The 27090-nt window shown below is 55.9% G+C and overlaps 2 protein-coding genes across 3 annotated transcripts in view; one reads left to right on the top strand and one right to left on the bottom strand.

The window, feature by feature from the left end:
* The window catches only part of TRPC4AP (transient receptor potential cation channel subfamily C member 4 associated protein), a 72755-nt gene extending 71867 nt beyond the window's left edge, over positions 1-888 (top strand). Inside the window, exon 18 of the mRNA XM_019655172.1 lies at positions 3-888. Within this exon, the coding sequence (XP_019510717.1) occupies positions 3-140 (138 nt within the window). The 3' untranslated portion in view covers positions 141-888. The remainder of the gene's footprint in view (positions 1-2) is intronic.
* MYH7B (myosin heavy chain 7B) lies at positions 860-25343 on the bottom strand. Of its 2 annotated transcripts, XM_019655255.1 has the most exons (42): positions 25259-25343; positions 24825-24989; positions 23399-23505; positions 23095-23238; positions 22499-22655; positions 22158-22185; positions 21003-21099; positions 18744-18767; positions 18489-18581; positions 18291-18354; positions 17146-17244; positions 16384-16487; positions 16089-16227; positions 15732-15850; positions 15491-15640; positions 15149-15319; positions 13771-13950; positions 13546-13678; positions 13382-13458; positions 12851-12938; positions 12336-12453; positions 10537-10660; positions 10298-10434; positions 9290-9545; positions 8061-8303; positions 7092-7268; positions 6841-6986; positions 6379-6469; positions 5911-6300; positions 4869-4995; positions 4662-4780; positions 4374-4570; positions 3875-4224; positions 3620-3744; positions 3389-3504; positions 2528-2924; positions 2328-2453; positions 2064-2234; positions 1868-1972; positions 1690-1785; positions 1131-1268; positions 860-1045 (listed from the first exon to the last, which is right to left on the bottom strand). In XM_019655255.1, exons 2-42 carry the CDS (start codon positions 24913-24915, stop codon positions 1037-1039), a joined length of 5823 nt encoding a protein of 1940 aa, XP_019510800.1. In that variant the 5' UTR covers positions 24916-24989; positions 25259-25343; the 3' UTR covers positions 860-1036. The 2 variants fall into 2 exon arrangements, with proteins under 2 accessions (XP_019510800.1, XP_019510801.1); XM_019655256.1 differs by lacking the exons at positions 18291-18354; positions 18489-18581; positions 18744-18767; ... (5 more) ...; positions 24825-24989; positions 25259-25343 and having other exon boundaries at positions 10298-10660; positions 16384-16441; positions 17146-18280.
* Between the last annotated feature and the right edge of the window lie 1747 nt (positions 25344-27090).

Below are 27090 nucleotides of genomic sequence, written 5' to 3' on the forward strand. Positions count from 1 at the left end.
AGAGCTCCTGCATCAGCTTCTCATACTGGAAAGAGACCGTGTCCATCCTGTTAAACCCGGACCGCCAGTCACCCTCTGCCCTTGTCAGCTACATCGAGGAGCCCTACATGGACATAGACAGGGACTTCACCGAGGAGTGACCTTGGGCCAGGCCTCCGGAGGCTGCTGGGCCAGTGCGAGTCACACGCCCTGCCCTGTCCCTACCCCTGCCTTCCTGCTGCTCTCTGCCTGCCCCAGGTCTTCAGGTACAGGCTTGGTGGGAGGGAGTGTCTAGAAGACCTTGGCCCCTGGGTCTGAGAGCCCCAGCATCCATCATTGGGGAACCTCAGTTCCCTCAAGATCCCCATGATGAAGACGAGGGCACTAGCCCACCCTTCGTTCAGAGCCTTGGGGCCCGCCCAGAGGTAAGGGGACTTTTCATAGTAGCTCTGTCTGAGCTCCTGCCCAGTCTCTTGGCTGTCAGTCCTGGGGTGGGGAGGGAGATACGTGCACCCTCCCCCAATCTGTGAGCCACGCTTGCCCCGGCCTTTGGACCCAGGCAAAGGCCTCTGAGCCCTGGGCAGGGGTGGGGGATACGAGAGAATGCTACCCTCCCCCAAGCCTGCCCATCCGTCCCTCCCTCCCTCATTTTCCTTTAGCTCCTCTGGTTCTGTTTGCTCATTGGCCGCTGTGTTTATCCCAGGGGGTTCCCCCATAAATGGAGGACCTTTCCTTCCATCCCTTGCGGCACGGGGTGGCTGTGCCCAGCCCCTGCCCCACAGCAGCGTCTCCTGCCTGAGCCGACACACAGGAGCCTGCCTGGGAGCACACCCTTGGCCCCTCCTTGTGTTGCCAATTTATTAACAACAAACCAATTAAGTGGAGACTATTAAAGAACTTTATTTTAAATGACTGATGTGGACCTGACTTTTGTCCATGGGACGGTGTGCTCCCCTCACCTCCCGAGCCCCAAAGAATGACAAGGAAGCCAGCTGGAGCTGTAGACGTGACCATTTGTTCAGGTTCAGCAGATGAGGTCAGGGGCACACTGCAGGCATCACTCGTGCTGAGGAAGAGGGGTGGCTGAGTGAGCTGTACCCCCTTCCCCATGTGGAGGGCAGGGTGGTGCCCCAAGCCACGACCTTCCTTACCTTGGGGCCCAGAGCATCCCGGGTCCGCGCCCGCAGCTTGTTGGCCTGGGTTTCTGCCATGTCCGCCCTCTCCTCTGCATCATCCAGCTCGTGCTGGGCCTTGCGGTACTTGGCCAGGTTTGTGCTGGCCTGCTGCTCCTGGGGGCCCAGGCAGGCCGGGTCACCTCTTGGTAACAGGTGGTCAGTCTGGTCTCCACCCCATCCCCAGAAGGGGGTGGCTTCTGGTTCTCAACTTAGTTCCCACCAGTACCCGAAAGAGGGGGTTGAAACATCCTTTTTGAGGTGCCCATGTGCCGGACCTGGCCCAGAAGGGGGAAGCACGTGGGGTCCCTTCAAAGACAGAGCTGGGTCTAATCTCTTGCTGTCAGAGCTGTAAGAAACTTCTCACTGGGACAGCAGGGTCACTGCCCCCACACAAAGCCAACAACAGGGAAGTCATGGCCCAGTGACGGAGCAGGGCTCACAGCTGCTGGTGTCCGGGCCACAGAGCCTGGGCAGCACTGAAGTTGGGTTACCACAGGCGCGCCAGGCCCCGCAGGCCCAGACCCAGTGTACTCACCGCCTCCTCGTACTGCCGCTTGTAGCTCTTGACCTTGCTCTGCAGCTTGTCCACAAGGTCCTGCATGCGAGCCAGGTTCTTCCTGTCCTCCTCGGCCTGCACAGGCACAGGGGACTCAGATCTTGCCCCGACAAGACCACCTCCCGGGCCGCCCCTTAAGGTGGACTTTGTCACCCACCTGGTATGCGAGTTCCTTGACCCTACGCTCATGTTTCCGCACTCCCTTGAGGGCCTCAGCGTGCTTCTTCTGCTCAGCATCCAGCTCGGCCTCCAGCTCCCGCACCTGTAAGCAGCCGGGGGATGGGCCTGGTGCCCCAAGCCTGCCCTCAGGTTGCCCACTGTACAGGCGAAGGGACAGGGAGAGCCGCACACACCTTGGCCTCCAGCTTCTGCACCTGCTTCTTCCCGCCCCGTAGGGCGGCTTGTTCTGCCTCTTCAAGCCGTGCCTGTAGCTCCCGCACCGTCTGCTCCAGTGTTTTCTTCATCCGTTCCAGGTGTGCACTGGTGTCTTGCTCCTTCTTCAGCTCTTCAGCCATCATGGCTGCCTGTGGGGAAGGAGGTGGCATGGTCAGGAGGTGACCAGCCCCAGTGGAAGTCCTTTTGGGAGCTCTTCCTAGCCCCCCATGACCCAGCCTCACATCCGTGATGGCCTTTTTGGCCTTCTCCTCAGCTTCCCGCCTCTCCTGGGCAGCCTCCTCCACCTCTCCGCTCAGCTGGGCCAAATCCACCTCGAGCTTCTTTTTCTGGTTCAGGAGGCCTGTGTTCTGGGGGGAAGCAGAGCCTCAGAATCAGACAGCAGGTGACCACCCCACACACACCTGGGAATCCCTGTCCCCACCTGTGAATGCAGGAGGTTGAGACGCTCGGTGGCCTCCAGCAGCTCTTGTTCCGCCAGCCGCCGGCTGCGCTCTCCCTGCTCCATGGCGGCCCGCAGCTCTTCCAGCTCCCCGGCCAGCAGTGCAGCCCGCCGCTCCAGGGCCTGGGCTTGCTCCCGGAGCTCAGCCGCCAGCCGCTGCTCCTCGTCCCGCCCTGCCTGCTCCTCCTTGAGTTGGGCCTGCAGCAGCCTTGTGGCTGCCTGTGCCTCCATGGCCTGGCGGGTGGCATGGCCCAGCTGCAGCTCCAGGTCGTTGAGGTCACCCTCCATCTTCTTCTTGAGCCGCAGGGCCTCGTTGCGGTTCCGTGTCTCTGCATCCAGGGAGGCCTGCAGGGACTCCACTGCCCGCTGGTGGTTGCGCCTGTGGGAGGAAGATTGAAGGGGGTGGGGTCTTGGCCTTTGAAAAACAGGTGGGCATAAGCACCACACCTGCTCTTACAAACACCCACAGAATGCTGGAGATGCAAGCCCATCCCTTCCTGGTTTCAAGCCCCATGTGACCACCTATTGCCCATCAGAGCAAGTTGACAGACAAGAGTGAGGGTCTGGAGCAAATAGACATGGGCTGAACTCTGGCTCTACCCCCACTGTGTCCCCTTGAGCCAGTGTCGTAGCCTCCAAGGTTCACCTCCAGACCGGACGATAATCCCGACCTGAGAAAGTTGAGTGGGCGGGGCAAACTAGTATTGGTGCCAGTCTGCACATAGTGGGGGCTCAGCAAACCCTGCTTTCCTTGCTTTCTCCTACTAGGGAGGGGCTGTTAGCCCTGGGGAGGACAGATAGATCCTTGGGTGGTAGTGGGTAGGGAGGCCCCGGCCCCCAAACCTCAGGTTAGTGCATTCTTCGTCTTTCTCTGCCAGCTTCCGGTCCACTTCAGCCTTGACCTGGGATAACTCCAGCTGGATCCGCAGAGTCTTGGTCTCCTCCAGCTCCAGGGCCCCCTGGGGTGCAGAAGAGGCAGTGTGGCCTGGGGGCCCTGAGCATGTCTTCAGGGAGGTGGCAGGAGGCCAGGGGAGCGCGTCAGTGTCCACCCCACCCATGTGGCCAGCCCCTGACCTCCGCCTCCTCCAGTGCAGCCTGGAGTTCACTCTTCTCCCCTTCCAGAGCCTTCTTGGCTTTCTCCAGCTCCTGGATGCTCTTCCCGCTGAGGCTGACATGGTCTGTGAGGTCACTGATCTCCTCTACAAAGTGGACAGGGGACTGAGGGGCCACTCCCATGGCTCATGCCCCAACCCAGGTCACCCTGTGTGACTCCAAGGTGCTCCCAATGGCCCCAGCGAGGCTTCGGACCCTGCCTAGGGTGGGCCGTACCTTGGAGGTTCTTGTTCTCCCGCCTGAAGGTCTCGAGGCCCTCTAGAGCCTCCTCGTGGCTGTGCCGCAGCCGGAAGAGCTCCGTGCCCAGGCTGCGGGCCTCCCTCTGGGCCGCCTCCAGCTCCCGCTGCGTCTCTTCCTCCTGGCGCCGCCGCTCCTCCAGTGCCCGCTCCAAGTGCCGCTGCTTCTTGTCCAGCGCGGCAGCTGCTGAGGTCGCCCGCTCCAACTCCAGGGTTACGTCCTCGGATTCTGTCTGCAGCCGTAGCTTGGCCTTCTCCAGCGATGAGCACTTGGCATGCGCGGCCTCTACTCCTTCCTCTGCCTCCTGCAGCCGAAGTGCCAGTTTCTTTCTAGGCCACAGGAACAGACAGGGTATGGACTGTGTGGCAGAGGGAGGCTGGCAGAAGAACGGTCCCCCACATGTCCCCTCGCCCCAAAAGCGCTCAGAGGCGCAGGCGTCACCCCTGCGTGGTGATGGCCTGGCTGGAACGGCGCTCACTTGGCCTCCTCGAGCTCCTCAGTCCTCTGGATGGCATCTGCCTCGTACTTGCTCCTCCATTGGGCCACCTCAGCATTGGCCTTAGACAGCAGCCGCTGCAGCTCAGACTGGGCCTCTGCCTCCTCCTCATGCTGCTCCCGCAGGAGGTCGCAGTCGTGCCGCAGAGCCTGCACAGCGTGGGCCAGCGCACTCTTGGCCTGCGGGGACCCCAGCGACGTCAGCATAGGGCCCGGCCAGTGGCCCTTGCGCCCACACTGCCCGCCCTGTGGCAGCCAGTGGCCAGCCCACCTTGCTCTCCTCCTCCAGCTGCCTCCGAAGTTCCTCCAGGCTCTGGGTGGCTGAGGCCTTCCCACGGCTCAGCTGGCTAATCAGAGATTCCTTCTCCTCCAGCAGGCGGCTCAGCTCCCCTGCAGGCCAAGGGGTGAGCAGGCAGGTGAGGCAGGTGAGGGGCAGCAATGAGGCCCCAGGGGCACCCACCTGAGCCCCTGGCCTCACCGTTCTCCGTTTGCAGCCGCCCGCGCTGGGTGCTCGCGTCTGCCAGCTGCCGCTGCAGCTCCTCCACCTTGATCTTGGCCTCACTTAGCTGATCCTCATAGGTCCGGCACAGCTTCTCTGCACTGGCCTGGGATCCAGGGTCAGGACAAGTTTATAAATCAAGAGGGCAGGATCTACAGCTGCTAATGAGACTGGAACCTGGGATGGGGAACTATTGGGTTGTCAGAAAAGTCATGACGCATTTTTGCAATGAAAAACAGAGAAAAAAATACATCATGACTTTTCTGACAACCCAATAGAAGGCTAGACATGGGCCCAGAAATCAAAGGGCGAGCAGAGCCCCAAGTTCAGGGTCAGAGATTCCACTCCTGGGCTGTGGTTTAAAAGATGGGCATCAGGGTCGGCCGAGTGGCTCAGTTGGTTAAGAGCTCGCTCAAGAGTTTGAGCTCTGAGTAACAGCGGTTCGATTCCTGGCCTGAGCTGAGCCGCTGCTGAGCTGCCAACAGGTGGCAGGATGGCTCAGCTTAAAAAAAAAAAAAAAAAAAAAGATGGGCATCAGCAGTGAGTGGGCTGGACTAGTCCCAAGGCTAGTGGGTCAGGGTGAGGTTAGGATACTAGAGTCTGAAGTCAGTTGAGGACAGTGGTCAGAGGCCAGCTGTCAGGCTCAGTGGATATTAAAGCTCAGGGGTCAAGGCCCTGGGTGCTGGGATTCAGGACAGAAACAGGACAGCTATTAGTTCAGAGTTCACAGGTCAAGGGCTGAGAGGCTGGAATTGATTGCTGGGTCAAAAATGACCTGGAGTCAGGGTTTGGGGTCAGGACTGGTGTGGGGTTGGGGTCGGATGCCAGGTAAACAGGTCAGGGGTCAGGATCCAGTACAAGGTCAGGACTAGTATGGGATATTGGCATGGTTAGTCAGGGGTCAGAGGGTGGGGTCAGCCGTTGGAGGCAGAATTGGTTTAGAGTTCGGATGGCTGTGGGATCAGCTAGGGGTCAGGAGAGGATGCTGAAGGCCAGTCAGGGTCAGGAAGGAGGCAGACACCTTGCCACGGGCCAGTGTCTCGACGCTGGCGCCCAGGTCATCCACCTCCATGCGGAGCTCGCTCTTTTCCTTTTCCAGCTTCTGCCTCACCCGCTGCAGACTGTCCACCTGCTCGCCCAGCTCCGCTGCGCTGTCCGCCTGCTTGCGCCGCAGGGCGGCGACAGTGGCCTCGTGCCGCAGGGCCGCCTCCTCTAGCTCCCGCCGCAGCCGCCCCAGCTCCGCCTCACGCTTGCGGCAGCCTTCGCGCTGCCCCGCGGACGCACCGCCAGCTTCCTCCAGCCGCTCACTCAGCTCCTCCAGCTCCCGGGCCACCTCCGCCCGCTGCTTCTCCACACGCGCTCGGGCCGCCCGCTCTGCCTCCAGCTCCTCTTCCAGCTCCTCCGCCCGAGCCTGAGGACAGCAGAGCAGCGATTGTCACCTCTGTGGGCCCCTGACCCAAGTCCCCGCCCGCCCCCATCCCCCACACACCTGCAACTCTTTGATCTTCTTCTGCAGCTGGGCCCCGAGGAGCTGCTCATCCTCCACCCGCAGGTTCAGCTGACTCAACTCAGAGTCCTTCCTGGAGGTCACAGCCGGGCATGAGCCTGCCCTGGTTCTAACTTCCATCAACCTGCCTGGGGTCCCCCAGGAACCCCCCACCCCACCCCCACCCCGCACACACCCTGCCTGAGGCACTCTGTACCCAGAGTAGCCCTGTGACCTCACCCCTGCGTTCCCTCTCAAACCCTGGCCCCAGAGCCTGGCTGAGGCCCGAGGTTCAGGAAGGGCCGGACACCACCCCCGGCACCCCAGCGACCCACATCTCTCAACCCTCCATGTTCATCCTCTGCAGTCATGTGGGACTAGAGTCCAGAGGGTGTGAGAAGCAGGTGCAGGCTCCGGAGGCCCCTGCCAGCCTGGGGTCGGGTCTGCTGCCCACCCCACGCCTACTTTTTGAGCTTCTCCTCCAGCTGCTGTTTGTCCTGGGCGGCGTCTGTCACTGACTCCTGCGTCAGCTTCAGGTCACCCTCGAGCTTGCGCTTGGCCCGCTCCGTGTCCATGCGCAGCTTCTTCTCCTGCTCCAGGGAGCACTCCAGCTATGGAGCGGGGTGGGGCAGACTGCTCAGCCACTGGGCCCAGCCGGTCACCGTCCCAGCTTTCCCGGTACCACCGCACAGCCTTCTGCCGTGGCCCTGACTCACGTCTTCCACCTGCTGCTCCAGCCGGAGCTTGGCCTTGGCCAGTGCGCTCACACGGTCCTCCTCGGCCTGCAGGTCGCCCAGGGCCTGCTGGTGGGCCTCCTGCAGTGCCTTCTTCTCCTTCGTCAGCCGGGCCACTGACTCGTCCAGTGCTGCCATCTCCTCCGTCAGGTTCTTTACCTGTGCCAAGGCCAGGGTCACCATGGGGATGTCCAGCCCACACTGGTCTGAGCATCCACTGTGCCGGGTCACAGCAACTGCCCCTTCTAGCAAGGGCACCTCTGGCAAGTCACTTCACTCTGACCCTCTTTTCTTCATCCCTAGAGGATGATAGTACCATTCTCCCCAAGGTGTACTAAGGGATTAATGAGCAAATGCTCACAAAGCCCTTCGCACAGTGCCCAGTCCGGAGTGAGAGATAATAAACGCCAGCTATGTGTGGCTTCAACAGGTGTTCAAGATGGCTGTTCCCGAGTCCTGGCTTCCTCAGTGAGCACCTGGTAGAATCTGAATAAGCAGCCTACCCCCGAGCCTCACTTTCCCCTCCTGTACAATGGAGTCAATACTCCCAGGTCTGTGAACCACATGGGGTTGTCGAAAAAGCTTAAGGATAGAAGGCATGTGAAGGCGCTCTCAGCCTGGAGGCTAGAGCTGGGAGATGGGGTTCCTGCCCGCCAGGAGCTTGCAGTCCACATTGGATGACAATCGTTAGCATTTGCTGAGCACCTGCTGTATACTAGGCCTGTGGTGAGTGCTGGCAAGGACTAGTTATACATTGACTCCTCACCCACCCGCATGAGGTACAGTGATGCTCTTAACCCCATTTGGCAGATGAAATTCAGGCAGAGAGAGGCAGTGACTTGCCCAAGGCTACCTCGCGGGCCTGGCAGAGCCCGGATGGGGCACTGCAGCTCCTTGGCCCCAAAGCCAGCCCCGACCCTGGGCCTTTCCTCCGAGCCCACCCGGCCCCACCTTGTTCTCAGTGGCTTGCTTCTCCTTCTCGGCCTTGGCCAGCGTCAGCTCCAGGTCATCGATGTCCTTCTTGAGCTCCGTGCACTCGTCCTCCAGCTTGCGTCGGCGGGCGGCCAGGTCGGCATTCACCTCCTCCTCCTCCTCTAGCCGCTCGCTCAGCTCCTTCACCTTCGCCTCAAGCTGTACCTTGGACTTGATTAGCAAGTGGCAGCGCTCCTCCGCATCTGCTAAGTTGTCCTGCTCCTGCAGGGGACACAGAGTGGGGCAGAGTCGAGGCAGGGCCAGGCAAACGAGCTGAGGGATACCAGTTCATTTGTCCAGGCAAAGGTTTGACACCAGTGCTCAGCTGGGCTCTGGGGACCAAGGAATGCCTGTGACCTGCTCTTGGCCCTGAAGGGGCTCAGGTCGGATGAGGACTCTGGTAGAGGGATGGGCAGGGGCAGAAATGGCAAAATCAAGAGGGAAATGTTAGGCTGGGGACAACCCAGAGAGAGGCCCAAACAAGGGCTCTAGGGGAGACGCACTGGGCTGAGGCCTTCTGAGGGGGTGGGGTGGGGAGCAGTGGGCATGCCAAGCCCTGCGCTGCCACAGAGAAGCTCAGGGATTCTCTCCCACCTCCCTGGTTCCTCACCGCCTGGCTGCCTGATGGTCTCTTGCACTAGCTGGGAGTTTTGTGACCACAGGCCCATCTCTGTGTTCCCACCAATGTATCTCCAGAGCTAACCTAGCATGTAGGTGACACTCAACATATTTGCTGAATGAAAGAATGGCTCTGTGGGCTTGAGGAGATTCCTGACCCTTGATCCCTGCCCTCTGGTTATTACTGTTACCTGCCACCTGGGTACCCATGGCCCTTAACCAGAGAAGATAGTACAGGTCTATTTCAGGGACGGCAAAGAGGGGAGAGCTGGGGAGATGGGGTTCCATTGCAGCTTTAGCCAAGAAATTAAGGTGGCATAGGGTGAAACATTAGGGTACACAGACAGACTGAGCCCATGGCTGGGGAGGCTGGGATGTAGGAGGCTGAGCATGGGCACGAGCCCACAGCCCCCTCCCGTGGCACCACTGGAGTAGGAACAGAGATCTGGGGAAGGCCTGCATGTCCAGAGCACACCAGGTCCATCCTGGCCAGGGGTGGGGGGTCTGGTGGTGGTATTTCCTCACAGCAGCCTGGGGTTCACTGGGAGTGCCAGGGGACACCAGGGAAACCTCTCGCCACCCCAACTCACTGCCTGCAGCTGCAGAGCTAGGTCATTCTTCTCCTGGGTGACACTGACGTGCGTCTCCTCCAGCTCCTGGCGTTTGGCCTCCGCAGTGGCCAGCGCCCCTCGCAGCCCCCGTAGCTCTGCCCGTAGGGCAGCCAGCTCCTCCTCAGCCTGTGCCGAACGCAGCAGTGGCTTCATCTTGAAAAAGAGCTTCATCCATGACCAATTCTTGACAGCGTTGAAGGCACGGATATTCCACTGGATGGTGAACAGGGCATCCCTGGGGAGGGGCAAGAAGGGGTGGCCAGCAGGTTGTGTGGTTCCCTTCACGGTAACAGCTCTGATGTTCCCTGAGCACCTCCCCCAACCGGGCATTGCACCAAGCTCTTTAGTGTGTGGTCTCATTTAGTCTGCCCAACAGCACTCTCAGGTAGGTCCTAATGCTTCCACTCTACAGGTGAGGTTGAGGGAGAGGCCCAAGGTCACACAGGTCTGCCTCCAGGGTGGGGACTTACAAGCCTTGAATGTCCTGGTGGTTCTTGCAAGGGTCCTAAAGATACCAGGAGTGATGAAGCCACAGAGCCTGCCTGGGCTCACATCCCAGCCTCCTGACTCCCCCACCACTAGCCAGCTGTGATGGGATCGCACTGAATCAGACACACAGTCTGCTGGACAGAGGTAATCACAGCACCTGTTTTTTAGGACTGTCCCTCTTTTAACCCAGATAATGAAAAAAAAAAATTTCCTGGAGCCTGGCACTTAAAAGTCTTAAACACCAGATGCCTTATTACCCTGCAGGGCCACCTCCGGTATGGCCTGGAGTGGAGAGACAGGTGCTCTTACCAACTTTTGAGGTGAGGAAATGGAAGCTGGGCGTTGAAGGGCACAAAAGAGAACCTTGACCCTTCAGAGACACCCCGAACCAGCCATAGAGGTAATCTGACCCACAGGATAGTATGACAAGGTTCGCAGAGCCTGGTGGTTCTGGGAGCCACCCGTGTCCTGCCCCGCCCAGCCCCCACCCACACCCACCTGCCTCCAAGCAGGCGCTGGTACTCAAGGCGCATGAGGCGGCCCCGGCCCCGCGCCTGTAGCAGCGTCAACACCTTGGCCAGACGCTGGTCACGAAGCTCCTCCAGGACGCCCAGCAGCCCAGCCTTGAAGAACACCTGGGGGGAGGGGAGCAGCAGGTGTAACCTCCACCGCAGACATGTCCCTGTCCAGTGTGGCCACCCACACCTGGGGTCAGCTCTAATTCCTGTGCGCCCGACCTTGGTGTGGCCAAACTGGTACTGGGTATGGTCAATGTCCAGCGAGTCCAGCAACTTCTCTGTGGCCTTCCTGCTGTCCATGAAGGTGTCGTCCGGGATGGCACCGGGATTCAGGATGCGATACCTGGGTGAGCAGGAAGGGCTGGTGAGCAGGGGGCTGGGTCCGAGGAGGCTGGTGGGGGGAGCGGGGAGAGACTCCTGGGCCTCTCCCAGGCTAGAGCTGAGGCTCCTGGGGGAGGCATTGTGGCACAGGGGGATTGGGCACTTTCTGCTGAAAAACCCTGGATTGTGTTTAAACGCATCCAGTAGTGAAGTTCTTTAAGAGGCTGCAGTTCTTCTTATAAGAGGCATGCAGCACTTTTCATAATTTTTTTAAGAAGGCAAAAAATGTAAAGGAGGTGATATGGTACAGCATATCACAAACTGAAGAAACAGTCGGGAGAGAATTCTATAGTATCTAACCAACAAGAGTAAGGGTTCTGGCATGTCTGCTTCCTAAAGTGGATACACTTGCACATGTGTGCAGGGCCGTGCAAATCAGGTTGGCTGTGGCCACCCTGTGAAGGCAAAACCCTAGAAACACAAAAGGCCCCTCACTAAGGGACTAATAAAGAAAACAGGGTTCCCTGCTATGGGACATTTCACAGCCATAGCAGAATGGATGATCTATCCAAGGCCACAGATTATGTGACACCGAGAGAGAACCCTCGTGTAAACTATGGACTTTGGATGGTAATGATGTGTCCATGTAGGACCACCAGTGGGAACCTATGTCCCAATCTGGTGGGGATGGGGAGTGTTGCTAATGGGGGAGGCCATGCATGTGTGGGGACAGGGTGTATGGGAAATCTCTACTTTCCCTTCAGTTTTATTGTGAACCTAAAACTGCTCTTAAAAAAAAAATGATGATGCCGATTTATGTCTATTGATAAGGAACAATCTCCAAGACATGGTTACATGAACAAACAAATTCACAGAACAGTGTGTGTGTGTGTGTGTGTGTGTGTGTGTGTGTGTGTGTGTGCGTGCGCGCGCGCGCGCGCATGCACACGCCCATGTGTACAGTATTTGTATGGACACATATGTATAATGGTCAGTGTGGATGACCACAATTACTTCTGGAAGGCGGGGAGGGGCTGCTTGCAACCTGACAAAATCAAAGCCATGAAGGGCAGGGGAGGGAGCTGGTAGTATTATCACTGAGCACTCACAAGGTGTCAGATATTATATAAAGTCTAGTCCACATGAACCCTTATTCAATTCCCAAATCTACGGCCAGCTCTGCCTGCCCCCAAGCTCCACACAAATAAATCCAGTCTGCTCCTAGACTTGACTTCTAGGATATCTGCTGAGACATTTGAAATTTGACATATTCAAAGTAGAGCTCAATCCACTACCCCCGCACCCCGCACCCCAGCCTTCCCCAAATCTAAAAACACTGTTTTGGTATCTCAGTAAATCTACCACCAACTCCAACTTGCTCAGGCCAAACACTTGGAAGTCACCCTTGTCTCTTTCTTATTCTGTATGCAATTCCTCAGCAAAGCCTGCTGGCTGCACCTCCAGTATTCACCCTAAGTCTGTTTGTTTCTCCCCCAAGCCCACCCCCAGGTCTCAGCCACCAGCATCTCCCACAGGGGAGCCTGCCCCGCCCCTCTCATCCTCTCAGTGACTGGAACTATCCTTCTGTTTGGCTTTAAAATGTGTGCCCTTCCCACCCCGTCAGGCTGCTGCCTCCACCTTGTGGCTGTGTAGGGGGCGCTGAGGAGAAGCCAGGCCTGGGGCAGGAAGACACCCACCGCTGCCGGAAGTCGGCGTAGAGCAGCCTGTTGGGGAATCCTTGGCGGCAAATCCGGATCCCCTCCAGAACCCCATTGCAGCGCAGCTGGTGTAGCACCAAGAAGGCATCCATGACCCCTGGATGTGGTGGGAGTTAGAAGGAAAAGTTATGGTAAAGGGGATCAAATATATGGTGATGGAAGGAGAACTGACTCTGGGTGGTGAGCCCACAATGTGATATATAGATGATGTATTACAGAATTGTACACCTGAAATCTATGTAACGTTGCTAACAATTGTCACCCCAATAAACTTTAATAAATAAATAAAATAAATGTGACAGATACACTTAAATTAAAAAAAAAAAAAAGGAAAGGTTAGAGGTCATGGACACATGTCATGCCCCGGAGAAGGACCAACAGTCCAGACACCGGACTGTGCAGGCTCTGTGGCGGGGAACACCCAGCTTCTAGTCTGCCCTGGCCCCTCCCATCAATGTCCCCTCACCCCACCAACCTAGCCCCAGGGTGACTACCTGGGGTCTTATTCTCATTGGGGACAATGCAACGGACAAAGTGGGGCTGTGTGGCCCGCAGGTTAGTCATCAGCTTGTTGAGGTTCTCCTGGGGGTGGGGAGAGGGGAGAAGGCACACAGGGCAGAGAAGCAGAATTGGAAACCACAGTGGATCAGCCTGGTGAGAATTGGGGGGGCCAGGCACCTAAGCCTCCACACATCTGTCCTTTCATTCCGTTCCTGTGACCCTCTGCCCTCTTCTGTTTGACTGGGTCCCTATCACCATCACCAAGGTCTTCACTCTCCCACCCAAAACCCCCCCATCCCTCCCACAGGCCCCTGTGGCTCCCACCCTATCCCCCAAAACCCTGCCCAGGCAGCATGGGGACGGGAAGCAGCACAGACTTGCTGTGATGTTCACGTGGAGAGGAGTTAAACATCACTGCAAGTCTTAACGGCCGCCCGCCCAGGGTGCAGGGGACAGAGCTGCGAGCGAGGATGGGGCTGGAGGCTGCAGGGTGAGGCCTACATGGGGCCCTGACTGGGCCTCACCTTGTGCAGCTGGGACACTGTCTGGAATGATGCTGCCTTTTTACGCTTCTCTTTCACCCCAGACTTTGGGGGCTCAGCTACAAGAGACATGGGGACCAGTCACTCCAGGGGACATCACTCTATGAGTCCCCTATGGAATGACAAGCTAGTCTCTCAGTACTTACTGGAGCAGGAGCCTGCATAGTTCTCGTAGAGAGTAGCCAAGAGCTTGTTCTGTGACTTCTGGAAGATGGGGACCACTGTCTCATTCAGGGGATCCTTGTTTTTCTCCAGCCAGCCCACAATGCTATAAGGCACCTGGCAGAGACCGGACAGGTGCTGAGCCAAGGTGGGGGAACCCGGAAGAGGGAGGAGCGTGGTCAAGAGCGGGGGTTCCAATAGGCACCTACCACACCCGCATAGTGGACCACCTCAAAATGGGCCTGGTATTTGCGCTTCTTGTCAGGCCGCGGCTGCTGGAAATTGGGTGACTTCCCTGCGTGGTTATCATAGAGCTTGGCCCGGAAGCTGGCATCTGAGGCCTTGGGAAACATGCACTCTTCCTCCAGGATGGACAGGATGCCCAGCGGCTGAGGGACAGGGAATAGGCTTGAAGGACCTCCATCAAGCCGCCCATCTTCCCGAAGTCCCTCCTTCTGGGAGCATTCCCAGACGCCCCCACCTTAGCCACCTGCTCTGACGGAGACCAGACCCACACCCAGGAGCCCTGTCTTCTAAGAGACAAAGAGAAGTTTGTGGCTTGGCCTCCAGCCCCCTTCTGCACAATTCGCAGCTCTGAGATGTCCTCTTGACTTAGGAGAAGTGTGCAAACTCAACTGGCATCTCTGTACCCAATCACCCCCCACTCCATGATCTCACACACACATGTTTGCACATGGTACATTAAAAAACAGCAGCTGAGTTCAAATTTTGGCTTCCTCACTTACTATCTGTGGGGCCCTTAGGCCTCTCTGTGCCTCAGTTTCCTAACCTGCAAAATGAGGAAATGAATACTTTGTGCTTCTTTAAAAGCAAAAAAAATGTGGATCGCCTAAGTTTCCAACTGGAGAAGAGTACAGAAATGCAGTGTCTGAAAATCATCTGCTGCATGAACTAGTGTGCCTTCTTCAAAAACCTTCAATGTTCAAAATACATTTTCAGAGAAAAAGAGGAGAAATGAGTCTGTGTCTGGAATAGAAAACGGATGCCCAAGATACATGACTTGGAGGAAATTAACCAAAGCGCCAAGATTCTGGTTGTATTAGGATTAGAGGAAACATTTTTTTTCCCCTTGACTTCCGATTTTTCAAATTTTCTTTGATTTTTCTTTCTTCCATTCTTTGTACAATGGGGAGACTTACGTAATGTTTCCCGATCCAATAAACAAACAAGCAAGCACATCATACTCTGCCCTGCTCCCGGGGCAGTTCTGAGGGCCCAGTGAAATTGTGGCTGCAATAGGGAGGGCCTTATAATTGCAAAACTGTGTCCACGCAGGAGGAGCTGTTGTCTGTGGTGCTCGGATGCACACTCACACTGCTAACATACACTCACCAGCATGCTTTCACGCCCAGTCTCCAGCACACTTATCACACACATGGACATATTCCCATTCATACACACATATGGACATGGCCACAGCCACACACGCGTGCACAAGCTCACTCCAGTGCACACACACTTACGTGCACACTTGCACATGCTCGCTCACGTACATGACACGTGCATGCCTGCTCACTCTGCACCCACACCCTCTCCGCATGGCAGTGAGCTTGCCCCGGGCTTCACCTTCTCGATGAGGTCAATGCAGGGCTGCAGGTCCAGGCCAAAGTCGATGAAGACCCAGTCGATGCCCTCCCGCTTGTACTCCTCCTGCTCCAGTACAAACATGTGCTGGTTGAAGAACTGCTGCAGCTTCTCGTTGGTGAAGTTGATACACAGCTGTTCGAAGCTGTTAAACTGCAGAGGGAGGTGCCGGGCTCAGCGGGCCTCCTTGTGGATGGGGACAGGGAGGCCCATGGAGGGACAGAGATGTGCGTGAGTCCACCCCCGCCCCCAGGTCCTACCCTAACCAACCCATGGTCCTCCAGCCTGGACAGAATAGAGCCTGGGTGCGTGGGCTGCTCTCACCTCAAAGATCTCAAAACCGGCGATGTCAAGGACCCCGATGAAGAACTGACGGGGCAGCTTTGTGTCCAGGGTCTGGTTGATCCGAGACACCAGCCACCGGAACAGCCGGTCGTAGGTGGCCTTGGCCAGAGCCCCCACGGCAAACACCACCTGGAGGTGTGAGGAGGCTGGGCTGGGACCTGGCGAGGAGGGCACCCTGTCCCGCTCTCCCCAGATGGGCACCAGCCTGCAGGCAGCTCACCTGTTCTACACTCTGGCCCTTGGTCACATACTCATTCCCTACACGCACTCGGGGGTGCAGAAGACCTTTGAGGAGATCCCCACTGTTGACCCCCATCAGGTAGGCAGCCTTGTCAGCACCTGGCAGGACACATGGGTGGGATGAGGAGAAGGAGGCCAAGAATTGGAGCACCTGGGGGCCCACCTGGCAGGCTGAGAGTGGGAGGGGTCAACAAGTTCAGGGCCAGCAAACTAAGCTCAGGAAGGTGAGGGTCTGGAGTTACAATAGGGCCAGGTAAGCCTGAGATAAAAGGTTGTGGACAAGGGTTGGGGTAATGGTCAGAGAGAGGACATTGGGATCAAGGTCAGGGCCCCTCACTCTCGGTGCCGTCGGCTTCAGCCTGCTCCTCCCGCTGCTTCTGTTTGAACTTCATGTTGCCAAAGTGCAGGAGGGCACCCACAATCTTATAGCAGGCGCACTTCTCGTCCACACTGAAGCCCAGGATGTCCATGGCATGCTGTGGCAGGGGACAGCGGGAGGTGTCGGGATCAGAGAAGTCTGGGCTCCGCCAGGGTCCAGCCAAGCCAAGGGCACTGAAACTGTGCCCTGACCTCCACCCAGCCTCACGCGGCCCCACACTACAGGTGCCCCACTCTGCTCCCACCAAACGTACATCTGTGGCCATGAGCTCCTCCCCATCATTCATGTTGTCCACGGTGATGACGCCCTGGCTGCAGAAGTGGTAGTCATAGGGGTTCATAGACAGAAGAAGCATGTCTAGGGAACATGGGGCAGAGAAGGCCGGTCTGGCTGTGTCACCCAGCTATCCTCCTGCCGCTGTCCTGGCGTGGTAGGTCCTGAGGGCCAGCCAGCCCCACAGGAGAGTCTAGGGCCCTCCCAGGACTTCGCTGTAGCCTATTTCTCACCCCACCCCATGTCCATGGCTCCTCTGTCTTCATGGTTCTCTGAGGAATAAGCCCCAGTCCCTGTGTGTCACTCATCCCTCCACCATTGCTCATGGCCACCTCTGGCCCAGACCCTGTGCTGGGTGCTAGGGCACAGAGAGGACCAGACTCTGCCCTGGAGGGGCTTGCAAGATAGGGAGCTGGGCCTAGACAGAGTCCTTGGTCTTCCCTTAGTGCTGGGTGGGGCCTCTCTAGTCTCAGGACAGCAGGAGGGACAACTCTGCAAGGGCAGTGGCACTAAGGGGCCTGTACCCTAACATAAGGAGGGGGCTCATCGATAACCAGAAGTTTCAGGAAGGGAGTAGGGGAAACAGAAGGGGCTCCGAGAAAGATGGGATGTCACAGCCCCCAGAACAGTGAGGGAACGGACATCCCAGGGCCTGGTCTGATGGCCAGGAAGGGGCCAGGCAGCAGCACTCGCACCCGGCTCTATGTGCTCTCGCCCTCACCCTGCCCATCCCTGCCCTCACCCTGCAGCTCTGGCTTCTTCCCCGAGAGGATCTGGTAGTAGATGTGGTAGCCGCGCTCACCAGGCAATTGGAAGATCACCCGTGACTTCTCCAGGAGATCTGGGAGAAAGGGAGGCACTGGCCTACCGTCCCCTGCAGCTCCCCAGAGCAGGTCCCCCCAATAGGGCTGAGGGGGCAGGCGGAGGTGTTGGTGAGAGGCAGGGGGTGTGGAGAGGCAGTGTCTGCACACACGCCAACGCGTACTAAAGGGTGTCTCTCCATCCGTGCACGTCACAGTGTGGGAATGTGTATCCACCTGTACACGTGTGTAACTGTGTGTGTGTGTGTGTGTGTGTGTGTGTGTGTGTACATGTGGATGTCTGTGTGTGGAGGTATTCATTTGTCCATCCTTTAGTCTATGCTTTCATTCCTTCATTCACGACCACGTGCCTTTCCTCCACAGCAGTGCTGGTGTGTAGTGTGTGTGAGCAGAGTGTCTGCACGTGGCCGGTCGGGGCATGAATTACAACGTTCCCCGCCCCTGCCACCACACGCCTGTGCTTATCCATCAGGACCTGCCCACGCACCCCAAGGTGGGGAGTGGTCAGTGTGGGGGCCCCTCTGTGCTTGTGGCCTGGGCACCTGGCGTCTGTGCAGCCAGGCTGGGTGAGGCAGGATGGGCAACAACCCTGAGAGGCACTAGGAGGGGCTTCCCGGAAGGAGGGGGACTCGATGTGTAGAGATGAGGCTGGGGCAGGAGGGGCACAGGCCTGCTCTATCATGGCCAGAGAAAAGACTGGGGTGAGGTAAGGGCCCAAGCACAAAGAGCCTGACTAGCCAAATAAGGATTTGAGTCTGCATCTTAAAGTGACAGGGTCTAGAAAAGGTTTCTAAGCAGGAACAGGATGTGATCAGATTAGTACCCATGAAAGGGTCACTCTGGCTGGAAGATCAAGCAGAGGAAATGGAGGCAGGGAGAACACATGGAGGCTGATAGAATGTTCTGGGTGAGGGGTGAGGCGGCCTGAGCTGGGCAGTGGCCAGGAGACGGACAAAAGCGAAGGGAGCCCCAAGGACTTGATGACGGATGCTTATTCCCAGCGAAGAGACTCAGGCCCAGGTCTCGGTCCTCGTCCCTGCCCTCCCCCACCCTCTCCCAGACTCACAGCTGTCAATATCCGAAGATGCCAGCTTCCCAGTGGGACCAAAGTGAATTCTGATGAACTTGCCCTGTGGGCAGAGGAGCCGCCTCAGTCAGGGGGCCCAGCCAGAGCTGCGCTATCTGCTGAAGGTTCCCACCACCCGTGTCTCCCCTGCTGCTGACCCCACTCCAACCACCCACCTCTCCCACTGTGGCCACTCACAAAGCGGGATGAGTTGTCATTCCGCAGGGTCTTGGCGTTGCCAAAAGCCTCCATGGCAGGGTTAGCCTCGATGATTTGATCCTCGAGAGTGCCCTGGTGGGGTGAGCGGTGCTAACGGACTGGGCCACCAGAGCAGCCATGGTCCTGGGTACCAGCCCATCCCACACAACCCCTGGGTTGGGAAGGGGACGCGGGGAGTGGGCCCCAGGACTTCATAATTGCTGCATGTCCCACTTACACTGGCCCCACACTTACCCCAGTCTTTGTGGCCAGAAATTGCTGGGGGGAGAAGGAAGACACAGTTAGAAGGTGTGAGGTCTCACCAGGACAGGGGTGGCAGCAGTTAGCAGGACAGTAAACATTAGTCATCCAAATGTGTAGCCCCGCTCCCAACCCGCTCTCCACGCCTCACCCTCCCAGGACTGTTACCAGGAGACATGCTAGAAGGTAGGAGCAGGCATGGCCCTAGTCAGGGTCTTGAGGCATGGAGGCCTGGGCTGCTTCTGGAAGGCTCCTGTTTGCAGCCCTTCCCTTCCCCCAGCGCCGTCTCTGGCCTCCTCCATGTTCCTTTATCTCTTGCATTCCAGGAAGTGGCCCCTGCCCCCGAGCACTAGAGGCTCCTGATTAAAATCTACTCCCCTTCACAAGTCCCCTCCTCTAGAAAGGCTTCCCTGATGCTCTATGGCTGGAAGAGATGTCTTTCACCTGAACCTTCTTACCCTCACCTCCCTCTGCCATAGCCCTTCTCCACACTTCTTTGCAGTGTGACTAGGTACATCTTCACTGTACAATTGTACACTGACTATTATTCAGAATAGCCGTACCAGGTGCATATCACCCTGCTTTGCAAATGAGGAAACTAAGACTCAGAGCAGGGAAGTGATCTGCTCAAGGCCACACAGTAAGTAGGGGGCAGAGCAGGCACTGAGCCCAGGCACCTGCCTCCCACGACACCCAAAGCCACCTGTCTGTCTCACCTAGAGGGACTAATTGAATTGAGAGGAACTCCCACCCCATTTCCTCTCCTAGCTTCATCCTTGTCTTCCCTCCGTTTCCCTTTCCTTTTCTTCCCTACCCTGGATCCCAGCAGCCTGGGGAAAAAGGGAGGAAAAGGAAAGAATAGATTCTAGAGTGACAGGTGCCATGCCACCAGGACAGTTTGGTTATTGACTCACCTCCAGGGAGCCCAAGACTTTAAAAAATGCCCCCAGAAATATTGTCGGGGGGGATGGAGGCCGGAGGGAAATAGCAGGGCTCCCCTCCCCCCCCCCCCCAGCTCCACTCTACACACTCATGGCCAAGGCTTCTAAATAGGGCTGTTTCTGGCAGGTGTAGTCAAATTGGGGCTGAAGGGAGGGGGAGTTGATAGGCTTTTAAGTTCCTGCACCCATGGCCCCTGTGGGCCAGCCTTCATCTCCACCTCCCTTGCGTGACACCCACCTCCAGAATACATGATGCAGGGCTCCTTTCTGCCCAGGTCCTCCCTACCCCCCCCAATCTGCCAGCTCTCGCCTCTCTTTACTCTCCATTCCTGTTAATGAACCAAGCCCCCACTTTCTGCAGCATCCTCACAGACACTTTAGGGGTTTGGAAAACAGATGGAAAGGGGAAGGAGGCAAGGGTACCAAAAAGTCAACAGCAAAAACAAAACAACACCATAACAAAAAACCAAAACTGAAATAAGAATCAAAAACCAAGAAAATCAAATGGGGGAAAAAGGAAAAGGCAAGAAGAAAAAAAGACAAAAGAAAACTTAAAGTGGAAAAAAGAAAAGAAAAAGAAAAATGCCCCAAAATAAAGCAAGGCTCAACAGGACCAGGAGAGGGGGCTGTGTGGGAAGAGGCCTTTGGGCTTCTGGAAAGAAAAGGCCGCCAGGTCTGGGGTGGGTTGGGAGAGGAGGAGGGCTCTGAACAACTGGCCCAGAGGCTAGGAATGAATGTTGTACCTCGAAAACAAAAACAAAACAAAACACTGGTCCACCATTGTTTCAGAAATTTTCAAAAACTATACAGAGGTCACAGGGTGCAAAATTGCCCCCTCCACTGACTGTTGGGAATGCGAAGTGCCCTTCGCTCTGGCTAAACTCCGCATAAGCCGGTTGTTTGACTGACAGCAGATAACTGGAGCATGAAAACCAAGACAACAATCACTTCTTAGTATAAGTGGCCTCTTTGGTAAATTCCTTCAAAATGTGAAGGTCGCATTGAGAGAGAAATTACATTAAAAGTTTAGGAATACTGATGTGGTCCCATCCCTCTGTGTTACAGCTGGGAACATTGAGACAGGCCCGGAACTGGGTCACACAGTGTGGCAGAGGTGGCCACAGCCTCTCTGGTCAAGCCTTGCTCAGGCCAGAGTCCCCCACCAGGGTGGGAGGCTCAGGCAGGGCTGGAGACTCTGGGGAATCAACTTAAAAAGAAAGAAGAGAAAAAAAAAAAAAAGAAAAAGAAAAAAAACGAAGAGAAAGAAAAACAGTGAGAAGTGGGGAGGAACGCCCAAATGGGCGAGTCTTACGGCCTTCTTGCCCGGCCCGTCTCCCAGGGCAGCGACGATGGCAAAGTACTGAATGACCCGCTTGGTGTTAACCGTCTTACCGGCCCCAGACTCTCCGCTTGGACAACACAAACATGAGTCACCAATGCCAATCTGGCCACTCTAACTCTTCCCAGTCCCCAATGCCCCACCCCTCAAGCAGGACCCCTCTGCCCTCTCCCAACCCAGCTCCCAAGTTAGGACCCCCAACTCAAATGACCCCCTCCCAGATAGATAGCCCTCAGAGGTGTTGAGTCATTCACAAAGCAAGCCAGTGTAGACCATCCTTGTGAGATGAGAACACACATGATGCCACTGTTGACTGAGCGCTAACTCAATGCCAGGCACTGGGCCAAGTGCTTTACCTGTATTGGCTCATTTAAGCCTTAGAAACCCTGTAAGGCAGGCACCATTATCACCCCATTTCATGGATAAGGAAATGGGGCTCAGAGAAGTTATGTGACTGTCCCTGCTGTGTGCCAGGCACGTATAATTAACTTGTTGACTCCTTGTAGCTCTGCATGGTAGGTGGGTAGGATTTTTCTGTTTTTACTGATGAGACTCAGAAACCCAAGGGCACCAGCAGCAGGAAGTGAACACAGAACCTGAACCCAGGTCCTTCTGGCTTCAAAGACCTTGCTCTTAACCACCAGACTGCACATACACGCACATTTACACACAATTTCCATATTGCCTTGGCTAGACATGAACTTAGCATGTAAGAATTCTACCACTTTCCCATGGGGCAAAATGAAGGATCAGAAATAAGATTCAGAGATAGAGATGGTAAGAAAGAGGAAAGGGGATGGAATCTCCTCACTCTTTTTGAGCCACAATCAGAACTCCCAAAAGATCAAGGTGGAAGAAGATTCCAGGCACTGGGGAGAAGGGTAATCTCGGCTGGTGATCACTCTGGTACTTGGGTATCCCTTCCCTGTCCATCAATCCATAATGTGCCTGCCCAGAATGGGCGGGGAGAACATGCTCTAATTTAGCTTTGGCTGGGATACTGGCTCCAGGTGGTAAAAGTCCTTCCCTAAGCACTTTAGAATCAACCCTGGGAAATTATTTGAGTTCCACTCCCTTTCTGCCAGGTGGCCAGCATTTCCCACCCCATCCCCAGAGCCCCACACTTACGTGATCAGCATGGACTGATTTTCTCGGTCTGGCGGAAAGGGAAGGAGATGGAGAAGTTAGCTAAGGTGCGGGACCAGCCCCAGGTGGAACAACTTGGGTATCCATGGCACTGGGGCAGCCCCTCCACCACCGAAGGCCAGAAAAGGGAAGGACCGGATGGAACCCTCCAAACTGCAGGCCAACTCCCACTTGGAGAGACAGAATGGCTATACTAGAGTATCTGGCAGTATCAAAAGGAGGACAATGCAAATGGAGGGAAGGGGGTCCTTTACAGAGGCTTCCCTGCAGCTGGGGTAGGGGGCTTGGGTGGAGAGAGGAAGAGGAGTGCAGGCGGCCCTTACTGCGCAGCATATCATTGTAGGCGTTATCCGCCACCCCGTATATGTGGGGCGGGGCCTCTGAGCGGCGCTTTCCCTTGTAAGCGGCGACCACGCAGGGTGTGTAGACTGGGAGCCATTTGTAGGGGTTGATGGTGACACAAAACAGGCCCGAGTAAGTCTGAGGAGAGAGTGTAGAGGTGGGTGTTGGAGGCCAAGTTTCCATTCCACCCTCACAAAACCATGACCCTTGTAATATTCCCCAAGGAGCCACTCACTGTGCCATGCCAAACCTCTGTGGCTGTCCTAGCCCCACCCCAGCCCTTATTCTTGCCGAGAGTCCATATCTCCAGCTCCGCGCCCCCGCTGCTGACGCTCCGCCCCTACAATCCCAGAACCGAACCTCCAGCGCCACCTCTAGCCCTAACCCAGCTCGTGCCCCGCCTCCACAGCCCAGGACATCACCCCGCCCCTCAATGCTCACGGCCCCGCCCCTTCCCCATGGCTCTGGCCCCACAGCACCGTGGCACTACCTCAAGCCCCGCCCCTACTGCTATGACCCTGCCCCAAGCACACACAGCCCCGCCCCATCCATGGCCCCTTCCTGACCCACGGCTCACATAGATCATCCAGCGAGCATAACGTTGGCGCAGGTTGTGCAGCACCGTGGCCTCGTTGAGGTGCGTCATCATTGCCATATCCTCCAGCAAGTCAAAGCGGGGCGGGTTCATGGGCTGCAGCTCGGCTTCGCGCACCATCAACACCTGCCAGGAAGGCCATATTGTGGGGTGGCTGGGGGGCAGGAACCAACTGACCTCAGCCTCTCACCCTTGTACGCTCCCAGATCCCCTATAATGAGGGTGCTGGACGGGAGCTGCACCCCGGGGGGCAGGGGAGGTAATCCTGGGAAAGGGGCAGACAGACCTTCTGATCTTTGGTCTCCACGTTGACTCTGCCCCCAGTAGCCTCCGACTTGACCTCGGCCTCCACGTAGGCATCCTGTTCATCAGGTATCCAGACCCGCTTCTTCCCTGGGTTGGGGGGAGAGCATTGGGGCTTTGAGAGCAGCTGGGGTGCACCCAAGGGCTGGGGTGGGGGTCCAGCTGGAGTTCCCAAGCCATGTCCATAGAGCTGTGCCTATCCGGGAGTCCCTGGCAGGACGCAGGAATACCCAGAGAAGATCCTTCCAGACCCAGGCTCCTGGAAGGGCAGAACTGGGTGGGTCCCTAGAGATCTTGGAGGATTACCTGACTGAGGTAACAGTCCCTAACCGCCCTGGATTACACACTTCGGTTCAGATTCCTGTTTCTGTCATATTTGCCTTGTGACTTCAGGAAAACTCCTCATTCTCTCTGGGCCTGTTCCCGCAAAGGCAAAATGTTGTGGGCATCTCCTGAGGCCCCACATGGAACAGCCCTCAATATGAGGCACGTAATTCTCAGGGGGATTCTGCCTCCTCCATTTTGCTGAAGACTTAAACCAAGGTCTTCAAACTGTGTCTTGTGCTTCTTCGTGCCTGGCCAGCTGGCCCCAGAGCTTCTGGGTACCCATGTATCATGGTGGTAAAGGCACGGATTCAGGCTACAGACCACTGGGTTCTGTTCCCTGTCCTGCCACTTACTAGGCAAGTGTCTTAGTCAAGACCAACTATAAAATTTGCAGGCCCCAGTCTTAAAATACAGGACCCCCCCCCTTGTTAAAAAGAATTATTAAAAATTCCAAGATGGTAATAGAGTGTTAAATCAAGCATGAGGCCCTTCTGAGGGCAGTGCCCTTTGCAACTGCAGAGAGAGCACAGCCATGAAGCTGGCCCTGGCCCTGGTCCCCACCTCCCTAGGTTGTTGAGATCATGCATGGAAGGTCATCTGCTCTGGGCCTGGCACACAATAAGCACTGAATACACAGTGCCTATTGTTATTATTGTCCTATGAGCAAACCAGATCATAAATAGTAGTCTTTATTCCAGTCCCTAATAAACAGAGGCTTTAGCTCTATGGAAAGCACTAAAAATAGCTCCTGCACAGGTCTTATTGACACGCAGAGGCAGCCTGCATGCATACCAGTCACTCTCACCTCAGAGGCCTCAGGCTCTAGCCACAGACTGCAGCTGCAGGAGGCAAGTAATATTGTCCCATTTCACAGAGGAGCAAATTGAGGCTTGCTCACAAACACAGTGATGTACCCAGAACTTAGCCTCAGGACCCCAGGCTCTGAGGGAAAGGTCCAGAGCGAAAGCTGTCAGGCCAGAGTGTGCGCTCCTTCGTCCCTGAGCTCAGTGCCACCCCTTCCCACTTCTGGTCTGAGTCCATAAAGGCTTCGCGGTGGCTGCACCCCCTCTGCCTTCACTTACCATCCCACGGGACAGTGTGAACCTTCATCATCTCCTGGTAGCCCTGGCGGAGGTAGCGGGCGGACTCCCCGAGTTCACTCACATCCATCATGGTGGTGGCACTGAGAGGTGGAGGATGAAGGACTAAAATTCTTGGAAGTTCAAGGCGGTCCAAGGCAGCAGGCACTGGAAGATGGCAGTGACGGAGGAACTGAGGGACTGGGGGCCCCAAACTGGGGCATAATTCAACAACCCACAAGGCCACATACTAGGTGATTCCTTGGGCTCCCCACTTCAGCCTCCCTGGTGAACCCCCAACCCACACGCGCACTCTCTCAAACACCAGAGCATCCTCTGCCACAGATACGGACAGATTCGTACCAACCCACAGGGACTCTCACCCATCGGCCCACCTGCCCTCCCTTCAGCTCCAACCCCAGCCCCAATTCACCCACCTCAGCACCACGGTGAGGGCTGGGAGCTGGGCTACCCCTTTTATTGCCGCCTTCAAGGTCAGCTCGGAGGAGAACTATGTCAGCAATCTCCACGTGTCACAGCCCCCCCAGCCTGACCACAGGACACAAAAGGCAAATTCCCTTTTATCTCCACCAGCACAGCCCCTGGGCTATTTTTACCTCCCATTGTCAAGGGAGTACAAAGGCCGAAGAGAGACACTCCACTGAGAGCCAGGGAGGCGAGGATTCCGAGACTGACACAGGCAGGGACAAAGCAGCGAGAGATCTGGGGACCCTGAGGATCTGGGAGAGAGAAACTGAGTCACAGGGAGTATGATACACCCAGAAAAAGACCCACCACCCTAGAATGGAAAGCAAGGAGACTCAGAGAGGGGAACCACAGAATGCTCTCTGAGACTATTTAGTCTAACCCTCTTCATACATCCAGGGAAACTGAGGCCCAGAGAAAGGAAGGCACTGGCCAGATTTCACAGATAAGCTGTGTCAGAGACCAGGTCAAAAGAGAAGCAGAAAGAGTGAGACATCCCTCTCCAAGTACCTAGATGCTGTCTCTTCTCCCCTCCCTCTATCCCCATCTCTATGGAGTCACACATAAAGAAAACCAAACAAGGGACCACTGCATAAAGCAATGATTTGTGGGAAGAGAAAGCAAATTGAAGAAATTTAGACCAATTAGGAGTCCCTTCCTACGCTGACATTCAAAATTCAGAGGAAGCCAACTTCTTACTCTTCGCTCCCTCCCGCACCCCACTTTCAACAGGGGTTTGGGGTGCTGGCACTCAGTCTGCCTGAAATAGGTAGGCTTCGGAATATGTCAGGACACTTCCAGGCTCTCCTGTCCGTCACCCCATTCAGGGAGTATTGTCTGGAGACAACACAGAATTTTGGAGTCAGATAATCAAAGGATCCTGGAAACTTAGACACTGGACATGGAGAACTAGAGAGGCTCCGTGCCAGGATTCCAGGCACACGTCAGGCTGAGCTCACACAGAGAAATCCTCCTTACCAACAGGCTACCAGTTCCAAATGCACAGATATATCTGTATTCCATAAAATACATAGAAATAATTTTTTTTTTAAACTGGGGAACAGTGTGTTTTTCTAGGACCCATCAGCTCCAAGTCAAGTAGTTGTTTCAATCTAGTTGTGGAGGGCGCAACTCAGGGGATCGAACCAGCAAATCTTGGTGTTATGAGCACTGTGCTCTAACCACTGAGCTAACTGGCTGCCCCATAGAAATAATTTCAAAGGTACACTTTTAACCATATATGGCTCAAAACAGGCAAAACTAACATGATGATAAAAATGGAACAGTGGTCCTTTGAGGGAGGGAAATGACCGGAGGGGGCACAAGAGAAGCCTCTGGAATGCAGGAAACACTATATGCTGAGCTGACTGGTGGTTACACAGGTGTGTTCATTCTGTAAAACTAATTGAGCTGTATGCTTAAGATGTATGAACTTTACTGAATGAATGTTACACGAAAGCCTTATTATAAATACCTGGCCACATTTGGCAATATCTATCAAAATTACAAATGCCCAGACCCTTTTAGGAATTTATCCTACAGATATTTCCCCATGTTATAAAATGATACAGGTCCCCTTGGGGTAGATATTTAGATTGTTCGCGGTCTTTCCACCATTACAATCAGGGCTGTAGCGAATATTCTTGAACAGCCTGATGAATTTTCACAAAGTAAACACACCTTGTTCAAGAAACCAAAATTACCAGCATCCTTCTTACACCCTTTTCAAGTCAACTTTCCCTCACTTACTGTCTTGACTTCGAATGTCACAAATTAGTCTTTG

This window comes from Hipposideros armiger, unplaced genomic scaffold (assembly GCF_001890085.2).
Source record: "Hipposideros armiger isolate ML-2016 unplaced genomic scaffold, ASM189008v1 scaffold_238, whole genome shotgun sequence".
Taxonomy (NCBI): domain Eukaryota; kingdom Metazoa; phylum Chordata; class Mammalia; order Chiroptera; family Hipposideridae; genus Hipposideros; species Hipposideros armiger.